Source organism: Octopus bimaculoides, chromosome 1, assembly GCF_001194135.2.
Source record: "Octopus bimaculoides isolate UCB-OBI-ISO-001 chromosome 1, ASM119413v2, whole genome shotgun sequence".
NCBI classification, from domain to species: Eukaryota; Metazoa; Mollusca; class Cephalopoda; order Octopoda; family Octopodidae; genus Octopus; species Octopus bimaculoides.
In genome coordinates, this window is record NC_068981.1 from 9300391 (window position 1) to 9313031 (window position 12641).

Sequence of the window (12641 nt, forward strand, 5' to 3'; positions counted from 1 at the left end):
TTATATATATAGATATCATCATCATCGTCGTTTAACGTCCGCTTTCCATGCTAGCATGGGTTGGACGATTTGACTGAGGACTGGTGAAACCGGATGGCAACACCAGGCTCCAATCTAATTTGGCAGAGTTTCTACAGCTGGATGCCCTTCCTAACGCCAACCACTCAGAGAGTGTAGTGGGTGCTTTTACGTGTCACCTGCACGAAAACGGCCACGCTCGAAATGGTGTCTTTTATGTGCCACCCGCACAAGCCAGTCCAGGGGCACTGGCAACGATCTCACTCGAAAATCCTACGGGAGCCAGTCAGGCGGTACTGGCAATATATATATATATATATATGTATATATATATATGGGGTGTATCGTTTTATTCTATTATTCCTATTACTAATTTTATGAGCATTATCAGATGTGCAAAGCAATAAAATGGTTTTCCTTTGGACGTTTATTTTCATTATTCCTATCCTTATTCCTATTTCTGCTAGGCCTTTTGAAATAACTGCTATTGTTAGTAATGCCCATGTCATTAGAGCAACCATGGTCCACATTTTGTGCATAATACTTCTGGTTATACCCAGCTTTGCTGATATATATAAATATATACACATACACACATATATACAAACATATATACATACACACACACATATATATATAAACATACATATATATATACATTCGTGTACATATATACATATGCATACATTCATACACACATACATATATACAGGGTGTGATGGGTAAATTGTCGCCGGTTTATATTTTTAATTTCATGCATGCACATTGCTTGTTTTTGATTTTGTCAACTACACAGTATAGTAGGGTCAGCTGGGAACCATCTGTGAGAAAAACAGCACCATGATGCAATTCACTCTACCAGAAATCTGGAAACAACATGCTGTACTTGTTGGCATTCATGCTGGAAGCTTTAATATGAACATTTCAGTGTTTGAGTGTCAATCTGAGGACAATGCAGAGGATCCAGAAAGAGTTGGATAGATCTAATGATGATTACGAAGGTATGGCAGCTCAGAAAATTCAATCTGATCATTCTGATAAGAACTCGTGAATTTGTTGATGAGATCCAGGCCATGAATGACAACGATCCCATTAAATCAATCAGGTCCATCACCAGGGACATGTTTCAGACAGGTAATGCATGAAGACATTCAGTATTCCTCATACAAGATGAGAAAGGGCCAATTTTTATCCCAAGCCATCAAGGACAAGAGGAAAGATCGCACTACAAAGCTTTTAAACAAACTCAAGCATCCCTTTTAACCGAACATATTTTGGTTTTTCTCAGACAAGAAAAACTTCTTCCAGGATCAGATGATTAACACACAGAATAACTGTTGCCTTGCCATATCCCAAAAAACATGTACCGAGAGTGATAGAAATCAAACATCCAGTCGACATCATGGTGTTTGGAGTGATCATTAACAATGGCGACTTTATGCTTCCATTCATCTTCACACACGGCCTCAGACTCAACACAGAGGCCTACAGCAAGTGCCCGAAGGAGGTAGTGCTGCCCTGGGTGAACAGGGTGGCTGCTGGAAGACCCTATGTCTGGCAACAGGACTCTGCACCATGCCACACAAGCAGGAGAACCCAGTCATGGCTGTCAGATAATTTCTGTGACCACATCACCCCTAACATCTGGCCACCTAACTCCCCAGATGCCAACCCCCTTGATTATTATGTGTGGGGCACAGTTGAGTGAGAGACCAACAAAACTCCAAAGACGAACTGAAGGCAAGGATTATGGCAGCATTCACCAACTTAAACAAGGAGACTGTCAGAAGAGTTGCAGGAGATTCTGAAGTCATCTGGAGGCTGTGGTTGAAGCCAATGGCGATTTTATTGAATAAATTTACTCTTGAGTATTTCAAGATATTTTTATGTAATTTTGGTAAATATATCTGTTAAAATGAGATGTCAGTGTTATGTTCATTTTTGCGTAATTTAGACGACAGTTTATTCACCGCACTCTGTATGTATGTGTGTATGTGTATTTATATATATATATATATGTATGCATACATGTTTATATCTATGTGTCTTTGTTTTGACCCCGTCATTGCTTGACAATAAGGGTGTCTTTGTTTTGCTTCAGTGCTTGTAACTGAGCAGTTCTGCAAGTGAGACTCACAGAAGAAGTACCAGGTTTTAAAAAATTAGGAAAGGACTTGGGTTTCTTTGCTTGACTAAAACCCTTCAAGGTGGTGCTCCAGTATGACTGCAGTCAAATGACTGAAACAAGTAAAAGATAAAAGATGATAATGAATGCTTCACTTGATGAACACAAATCAGAATGAGAAAAAATATACAATCTTTAGTGAAACGTTTCAGAAACAGAATACATTACCATCATTATAAGTGCATGTCTCACGACCATCTTCATCAAGTTTCCCTGGCAGATGGAGTCTGTGAAATGTTAAGAATTATAGTTTAGCAATGATATATCAAGAAAAATGAAACAAGGTCACATATTTAAAAGATATTAACCTCTTAGTATTACTTTGTCAAATGTAATGTTTATTTATTCACATTGTTTTCAACTAATCAATTTTCATCTTGTAGCTTTGAGATGTCAATGATGTGACTGTGTATTTTCAAAATGACATCGTAGGGTAGGTGTGAAAGGCATGATCTGGCCAGTTTGAACATAAAACAAGTAGAATATTTGAGCCAGATCTGGACAGATTAAATGTTAAACGATTGGTTTCAAATTTTTGCACAAGGCCAGCAATTTCAGTTAAGTCAATTACATCAAGCCCAATGCTTGACTGGTATTTTATTTTATCAATCCCAAAAGGATGAAAGGCAAAGTTGAGCCTGGTGTCATTTGAACTCAGAACATGAAGACATTAAAATACTCAAAATTGTCGATCTTCAGTATCCACTCAAATACTAGACTGGATCCATTGCATGGTTGTAATTATAGTATAACCTAAAGTGACACATTAATTGGTACATAAGTGTATATAATATATTACAAAGTAGAATGTATGTGAAGCCACAGTGCTTGACCAGTTATCTCACAGCCATAAGTTCAACTTTCATCGAAGCCATTGTGTTGTCTTTAAAGTAAGGCATGAAAAACCACAGTTCGCTCAGTTTGTTCTGACCAACATAAAACATAACTTCATTCTCATTACATGAAGCAGTTGGTTGTTTAATTAATCAGGTGGCACAGGGAGGCACTCTCCTCCAAGGACTAGTGTGATGGTGTCATAGTTTACAAAACATAAAAGAAATTCACAGGAGACCATTTTTATTAATGAGTAAATAGGGAATAAATAAGGGAAGGTCTAGCTCTTTAATTCCAGTGAAAAGTTCGATAATTTTAACTGGTGTAAGAAGTTCTGGTAATTGTGAGAGAGATAGTGATGTTGTTGTTGTGACAATTGAAGTAAAGGCTATACAGGACCATTAAGTTCTTTCTATCTTCTTAGTCAGGAGGGAAAGCTGTACCCATGACCCTTCAAAGGGGCCCTAAGATTGGTAGGGAAAAGGGAGGGAGCTTTCCTCAAACCAGAGACCTAAGCTTGCGACAGTACACCCCACTGCACTAGTACCAAAGAGCCTGATGTGAGGATCAAACTTGGTGATGGACTAACTCTACTACCTAACCAGGCTATGATTGAACTTAGAACACAAACATCCAGAACAAATACTGTATCGTGTCCAGTTCTTGCAACCCACTAAAGGATGAGGGGCAAAGTTGGTGCAAAATAAACAATGTTTAAGGCCAAAGGGAAATGGAGAAGGTGGGAGCCAGAGATAATTGGTAACCTAACCTAGAAAGTCACTTCAAGAATATACAGAATGGAAGGATGTGAGAAGACCAGGAGAAAGAGAGATAAAGAGGTAGCATGAGATAATCAGTAGGGACCCAAGATATTTTAGGTTTAAAATGTCTTAATTTTTTTAATTATTTATAGGAAGCACACAAAGAAAATGCCTTCATTTAGAGACCCACACAAATGCAGATACATCCAAAAACAAGTACTTAGGAATATACATGCATACATAAATATACTGATGACATACATACATATGAACACTGATATACATATACACATACATACATATGTATATACTGATACAAACATATACATAAATATACCAATATTCACATCAGCATATCTGAGTTCAAATTCTGCCGAGGTCGATTTTGCCTTTCATCTTTTCGGGGTCGATAAATTAAGTACCGGTTGTGTACTGGGGTTGATCTAATCGATTGCACCTGCTCCCCAAAAATTTCAGGCCTTGTGCCTAGAGTCATCATCGTTTAACATCCATTTTCCATGCTGGCATGGGTTGGATAGTTCGACTGAGGGTTGGTGAGCCAGAAGGCTGCATCAAGCTCCAATCTGATCTGGCAAAGTTTCTACAGCTGGATGCGCTTTCAAACGCCAACCACTCCAAGAATATAGTGGGTGCTTTTACATGCCACCAGCACGAAGGCCAGTCAGGCGGTACTGGCATCAGCCACACTCAAATGGTGCTTTTTACATGTAAAAAGGCATATAAAACACACCCACTACACTCTCAGAATGGTTGGCATTAGGAAGGGCATCCAGCAGTAGAAACATTGCCAGATCAGATAGGAGCCTAGTGCAGCCTTCTGGCTCACCAGTCCTCAGGCAAACCGTCCAGCCCATGCCAGCATGGAAAGCAGACGTTAAACGATGATGATGATGATGATGATGATGACACGAGGGCCAGTCAGGTGGTACTGGCATTGACCATGCTTCAATTGTGCTTTTTACGTACCAGTTATCTTTCTTATAAACCAGAATCACTTCAGTTGATTCCCATCCTTCATTCTTACATTGTCCTGCTTCATTCACGAATTACAGCAATCACCCCGACCTCCTATGTTACCAAATTCTCTCTCTCTCCCTCTCTATCGGACCACTTCATAGGGACTGACCCCCATGACCGCTTCTTCCCTTTGCACTATATTATTATTATCTACACTCACTCTTTCAACCCACACTCCATCATCACTCTCTCTCTCTCTCTCCTGATGTTCAATCTACTGTACTGCCACTCAACACCTCCATCTCATATACATTCCTAATCCCTAGTCATCACCTACTCTCCATTACCTTCTGTCCAACTCGTTTTTATCAACACCTCTACCACCACCACCACCACCCTGGTTCATCATCTCACCACAACAAAGCATCATAGAATCTGACTTTCATCCTGAGAAGACATTGATAGATGACAGAGGTAAACAGCTCACTGGATTCCATCCTGACTGTAATTGCTTTCAAAACATCACTTCCACAGAACTTTCTGAGTATTTCAAGAGAAATGCTTCTGGTAAGAATGGTTAAATGATATTCTGAAGATCTACCAAACATGAAAACAGAATCAAATCAACGAAGAAGGCTCTACACCAATTTCCAACCTGCTTCTAGCAGTCAAGTCTCCCTTAAATTCCACTTTTCTGTCCTGGACGAAAGGCAGACCACATTAGATAATGCAATCGTAGTTTTACCATCAGTAATGGTCATGGTTGGAATACCTTGATAATAGGTATTCTTCATACAGACTGACTAATTAGGATGTTGGTTGATGGTGATGAAAATTGAAAAAAATTAATCAATAAAAGTTAACACATCTTAAAGTCCAAGAACTTGATAAAACTATTTCATGCAAACAGTTTCAAATAGATTTGATAACTTACCGTAAATAATAGGGTGTGGAATAAAAGATGAACTCATCATCATCAATAAGAATTTCTGTGTCAGAAATCTGAGAAAGAAAGAGAAAACAGACAAAAAAAGATTTCAATTCAAAACTGATAAATTCCTCACTGTAGAATATGATTTCCTCACACTTCCAACTTTGCTACTAAAGAGTAGCAACTATCCAGAAGAAATTGTGGGGCAACAGAGGAATTTGGCTCAGATTATGGAGTTTCACATATTTGTTCCAATTTGAATTTTGTTATCCTTCAAGGGTTGATTACACAAGCTATTTCAATCAATAACACATCCAGTTGAAAATTTAGGTCTCTTCTTACAAAGACAGCAGAAAGTTCCTTGACTTCTATACTCACACACACACACACACACACACACACATACATACATACATATATATCATCATCATCATCACTTAACGTCCGCGTTCCATGCTGGCATGGGTTGGACGGTTTGACTGAGGACTAGCAAGCCAGGAGGCTGCACCAGGCTCCAATCTGATCTGGTAAAGTTTCTACTGCTGGATGCCCTTCCTAATGCCAACCACCCAAAGAGTGTAGTGGGTACTTTTTACGTGCCACCAGCACGAGTCTCAATCAGGCAGCACTGCCATCAAACACGCTCAAATTATGCTTTTTACATACTGCTGGCACAGGAGCCAGTCAGGTAGCACTGACATCAGCCACGCTCAAATGGTGTTTTTTATGTGCCCCCAGCATGGATGTCAGCAGGGCTTTTTACGTGCCACCAGCACAGGCATTGGTCATGACTACGATCTCACTTGATCTGCCGAGTCTTCTCAATTGCAGCATACCTCCAAAGAGAGACGACTGCGCGGGTATGGCCATGTGTTTACGTATGGATGAGGACAGTTGTGTAAAAAAAAGTGTCACACACACTAACAGTGCAACAAACCTGTGGCAGGCATAGACCCAGGAAAACCTGGGATGAGAGGGTGAAGCCCAACATTCCAAGGTCATGCTTCACCACCTCATCCCATGTCTTCCTGGGTCTACCTCTACCACAGGTTCCCTCTACTGTTAGGGTGTCACACTTCTTCACACAGCTGTCCTCATTCATACGCAACACATGGCCATACCAGCGCAGTCGTCTCTCTTGCACACCACATTTGATGCTTCTTATGTCCAACTTTTCTCTCAGGGCACTCACACTTTGTCATATATGCACACTGACATTACACATTCACTGGAGCATACTGGCTTCATTTCTTTCAAGCCTACACATGTCCTCAGCAATCACAGCCCATGTTTCACTGCCGTGTAGCATGGTTGTTCACACACATGCATCATACAGTCTACCATTCACTCTGAACAAGAGGCCCTTTGTCACCAGCAGAGGTAGGAGCTCCCTGAATTTTGTCCAGGATATTGATTTTAGCAGCTATGCTCTCAGAGCATCCTCCCCCCGCTACTGACTTGGTCACCTAAGTAACAGAAGCTATCGACTATATAATACAAAAAGAAAGACAAAGAAAAAACAAAGCAAGAGAAAGAGAAACAAAGAAAAGTTGGAAGAGATAGTTCACTGCCAGGTAGGAGATCTCTGAACTTATTACATTATTATTTAAAAAGTACAATGACTGATAAAACAACAAATGCCAACAACTTACCTTAGCAAGTACAGCATCAATTATAATGTGGAGGAAATCATCATCTTGACTAAGTTCAAATCGCGGAGTCAACATTATGCTTCTGTCCTGTTATGAGGAAGACACAGATAACCATTAAAAGGATGATGTCTAAACCGGCCAAATCGGGCCCAAAAATTCTACTTGTTTTAAGTACAACTGACCAGATCCAGCCTCTCACACCTATCCTACAATGTCATTCTAGAAATAAATTATTACATCATCGAAATCTTGAAACTATGAGATAATGCAGGATTAATTAAAAACAATACGAAGAAGCATTACATTTGACAGAATAATTTGAATGCCAAAGGGTTAAATATTAAAATATTTATCCAAATAAGAAACACATCAAATGTCTACCCTTATTATCCTTTTAACTTGTCTTATTATATTGCACATGTATGTGGTCTGAGCACCTACCATAAATTAGGCCCAACTAATTACAGAAATCAGCTGGATTATTGTCTATCAAGTATTTTTGATGAGTTGTCAATAAATCAAAGGTGAACTTTTTATCTGCTGGATGATATCTTCTTAAATCATTATTATTATTTGATGAAAATTCTCAGCTTATTTTACTGGGTAAGATGGAAAGTGTCAGCTGCCCACAGCCAGCAAACTAAAGTGACATTTGTTTACTGATCGTGCTTCAAGAACCCTGCAGAGAACTCTTGCAGTTCCAAGCAAGGATGATTTTCGTAGGTGTTCTATCTTTACATTTGCACCAATCTTTTTGAACCATGTTGGTAGTTGAATGCTGATACTTCCAATCATGCCACCTACTACTGGTATCACACCTCCACTCTCTTCATTGCCCACAACCTACATATTTCCCACTTCAAGTCATCAAAGTTATTCATTTTTTCTTCTTCTTCTTTCTCTTTGATCCTGTTGTCCCCAAGACATGCTACGTCGATTATCGTGCAAGTATTTTCCCTTTTGTTCACCACAACAATGTCAGGTCTGATCAGACGGTCACACTGAATCATTACATCCCACAGGATTTTCAAATTTTCATTCTCTGTAACTTCTTCTGGAGTTTGGTCACATCACATTTTTGCACTTTGTAGGCCATCATTTCCACGGAGCTCCCAATGGATCGTTTTTACCACATTGTCCTATCGTCATCATCATCATTTAACGTCTGCTTTCCATGCTGGCATGGGTTGGACGGTTTGACTGAGGACTGGCGATCCAGATGGCTGCACCAGGCTCCAATCTGATCTGGCAGAGTTTCTACATCTGGATGCCCTTCCTAGTGCCAACCACTCCGAGAGTGTAGTGGGTGCTTTTACATGCCACTGGCATGAGGGCTAGTCAGGCAGGACTGGCAACAGCAATGCTCAAAAGGTGTTTTTTATGTGCCACCTGCACAGGAGCCAGTTCAGCAGCACTGGCAACGACCTTGCTCAAATGTTGTCTTTCACATCCCACCGACACAAGTGCCAGTAAGGTGATGCTGGTAATGATCACGCTTGAATGGTGCATTTTACATGCCACCAGCACGGGAGCCAGTCAGCGACCCTGCTCAGATGGTGCTCTTAACACTCCACTAGCACGGATGCCAGTCAAGCAGTGCTGTCATCAAATTTGATTTCGATTTCATATATATCATCATCATTGTTTAACGTCTGCTTTCCATGCTAGCATGGGTTGGACGATTTGACTGAGGACTGGTGAAACCGGATGGCAACACCAGGCTCCAATCTAAATTTGGCAGAGTTTCCACAGCTGGATGCCCTTCCTAACGCCAACCACTCAGAGAGTGTAGTGGATGCTTTTATGTGCCACTGGAACAAGGGCCAGTCACACAATTCTGGCAATGACCACGCTCATAAGGTGTTTTTATGTGCTACCTGCACGGGAGCCAGTCCAGTGGCACTGGCAACGACCACACTGGAATGTTGTTTTTCACATGTCACCGGCATGGGAGCCAGTCCGTGGCCCTGGCAACAATCACACTCGGATGTGGTTTTAACGTTCCACTGGCACAAGTGCCAATCAGGCAGTACTGTCATCAGCCGTGTCAGCGATTTTGCTTTGTTTATACTTGCCTCAATAGGTCTTCGCAAGCAAAGTTCACTATCAATATTTTCTCTATCTTCCATGCTTATAGTTCTTTCTTTTGCCAGCTTGATACCAAAGCAAAGCTATCACCCATGTATTTACAGCTTGGATTTTTATTATTATTATTGTTGTTGTTGTTATTCGGTATTCAATAGCTTCAGGCAAATTTCTACTGTATCACCTGCTACACCTCTGTGTTGCTGAGGTGTGTGTAGCATGTGTGTTCCTTTTTTTTTTTTTTTCATTGTTGGGGGAGTACAAACTCTTCTTTGTATTACATTGCATCAGTTTGTTTTGTTAGGGGCTTCAGCTGGAGCCTTTTGTGGTATTAGCATTTGTATTGTGTGTGTGTGTGTGTAATGTGAGCCCATGTTTCACTGCCGTGTAGCATGACTGTCAACACACAGGCATCATACAATCTGTCTTTCACTCTGAGGGAGAGGCCCTTTGTTACCAATATTCTTATTCTAGCAGCTATGCTCTCAGAGCATCCACCCCAGCGACTGACTTGGTCACCTAGGTAATAGAAGCTATCAACTACTTTCCCCCCTGGCATTTGATGGAGTCTATTTTCTGTACATTTTTGGTGCTTATTGTACCTGTACACCTCTCACACACAAAAACTAATTTCACTATTAACCTTCCTCTGATATTGCTGCACCTTTTATGTGTCCATAACTTACACCGGGTACATAAGGGATATCAGTTGGTCTGAGCATACTGCACCCACAATAACGGGCAATACAAAAATCATGGGAAACTAAACAAGATCAATCAGCCATCCCCTGCATATCATCATCATCATCTGAAATACAGATACAAACTGTTGTCCTTCAATGCCTGTAATTTATACAAGGTACATCTTTTTGACTCTTACATCAAAAGTATCAACCCAGATTTCATCACAGTCATGGAAACATGGGCACATTCTGCACTCTGTGATGGGGTTTTCAGTATAGCCAGCGACAACCTGTTCCGCAAAGGCCGCATTAATCACCATGGTCGGGGTGTGATGGTCTACGTTCGTTCAAACCTATCGGCAATTCGTTGTGATGATTTGAACCAATCTCAACAGGAAGTATTCTACTTGGAGTTGTTTACCGCCCCCCCCCCCCACAAATTATCATCAAGACACATAACTTTTTGATATCCTCAGAGTTGCTGCATGTATCTGACTCATACACTGTTCACTTTCCAGTCATTTGTACAATACTGCATATGCCTTATGCACACTTTTAACAAGTTGTAGTGAACCTGAGCACTGTATACAATAATTTCATTATTATTATCTTATGGAATTTCTACCTATGCCTTTCCTACAGATCGAGCAGGGCCATCTACCTGAGGAGATTTGTGTTTGCTTTCCTACTTAATGACACTTTGATTTTAGCTAGGTTGAATCTAACGCCCTTCGATTCTAGGCCTCGCTTCCACACCTGAAACTTCTTCTCTAGTTCTGGTACTGATTCAACTATAAGAACAAGGTCATCAGCATAGAGGAGCTCCCAGGGACAGCCTTGTCTTAAATTCCTGTTATTGCCTTGGGAACTAAGCTGAACAAGAGGGGACTGAGGACTGATCCTTGGTGAACCCCTACCCCTACCCAGAATTCTTTGCCATACTTGTTGCCAACCCTCGCCTTACTGACAGCATCTCCATATAAGGCTTGTACAGCTCCCACCAACCACTCATCTATCCCTAGTTTCTGCACTAACCACCAGATAAGGGAGCAGGGACCCTGTCGAAGGCTTTCTCCATGTAAAGGACAGCCAAGAGGTTTATCGTTGACTACTTCTGCAGCTTCCTTACCTGAAATATAGCATCAGTGGTGCTTTTCCCTGGCACAAACCCAAACTGCAACTCATCTAAACTAACTCTCTCCCTAATTAGTTGGGCTATAACCCTCTCCATGACTTTCATCAACTGATCCAACAATTTGATACTTCTGTAATTATTTCCATCTAAGATGTCTCCTTTACCTTTGCAGCAATTGACTATGGTGCTGCTACACCAGTCATTAGGTATGATTCCTTTGTGTACCACCTGGTTAACTATACAGGTGACTAGACCATAACCTACACTGCCAAATATTTTAAGCATCTCAAATGTGATTCCCGAAGGGCTGGGGGATTTTCCTATCTTCCTATTCCTAATTGCTTTATTTATTAAGCTACGGTCAATTCGAGTAGCTGGTCCCTCAGTTGGGCTAACATTTGGCAGACTCTCCTCCCATTCTTTCTCTTCGTTTAGCAGCATTTCATAATGGTATTTCCAAGCCTCTTTCTCTGCAGAATCATTAAATGCAAGGGAATCATCATCCATGCAGACATATTTCTCTCCTTTGGCATCACGATTTTCTCTCACACATTGTCTTGCAATCCAAAACACTTTAAGTGTTTGATCCTCACGTCACAGAACATTGGCAAACTTCTTTTCTGCTACTTCTCTGGTTAACTATACCTACCTCCTAGCTTCCTTTCTGGCTATCTGACACAATTCCCTGCTATCCCCACACTTCCTGTCCTTCCAGACCTGTTTCTTTGCCCTAATGGCCTTGTCTACAGCATCATTCAACCACATCACCCTCAGTCTAGATGGGACTTATAGATTATAGAAATCAATACGTAATCTCTTCCTTCAAATCTAATAGGGATTAATTCATAGTTACATTTGATCTAAATCTTTTGAACCAATGACTTCATCATTATCTAAAAATATATAATGACAGACTAATTATTCCTCATAATATTTTAATTTCACTCTTTAATTCGCTTTTTTCACATCTAATTTGCTAAAGTAGAACAAGATGTCTCTTGATAGAGTCAAATTAATAATGGAAAGCAATTTCCTCTTAGGGGTATTTTATCACAATAAAACAACACTCACATCCAGTTACTATATTATTGTGTAAAAAAATCTAGTGCTGAGAGCATGACATGTTCATATATTGAAACTTTGCTTCAGATACTGAAGTGCATGAGTCTGCTCCCCCTCTATGTCGCCCCTTGTGGGTAATAAAAAATTCGCATGAGTCTGCTCTTATTTCTCACTTGTCTAGTAACGTTATCCCCAGTCAACTATGAATCCAGTTGCTTCAAATGTGGTGAAAAAAATTAACCCTAACCCTAACACTAGTTTTGTGAGATTTGGCTGTTATTTCTAGCATGTAAATAGCCTGCTTGGGGGGGGGGGGG

The 12641-nt window shown here is 40.5% G+C and overlaps 1 protein-coding gene across 4 annotated transcripts in view; it reads right to left on the reverse strand.

Annotated features, from left to right (window-relative positions):
* LOC106874200 (protein SHQ1 homolog) overlaps window positions 1-12641 on the reverse strand; it is a 49523-nt gene that overhangs the window by 25852 nt on the left and 11030 nt on the right. For all 4 annotated transcript variants that reach the window (XM_052978435.1, XM_052978430.1, XM_014921856.2 and 1 more), the window contains 3 exons: window positions 7360-7446; window positions 5711-5778; window positions 2372-2430 (listed from right to left, as the gene is read on the reverse strand). In XM_052978435.1, the coding sequence (XP_052834395.1) occupies window positions 2372-2430; window positions 5711-5778; window positions 7360-7434 (202 nt within the window). In that variant the 5' untranslated portion in view covers window positions 7435-7446. The remainder of the gene's footprint in view (window positions 1-2371; window positions 2431-5710; window positions 5779-7359; window positions 7447-12641) is intronic.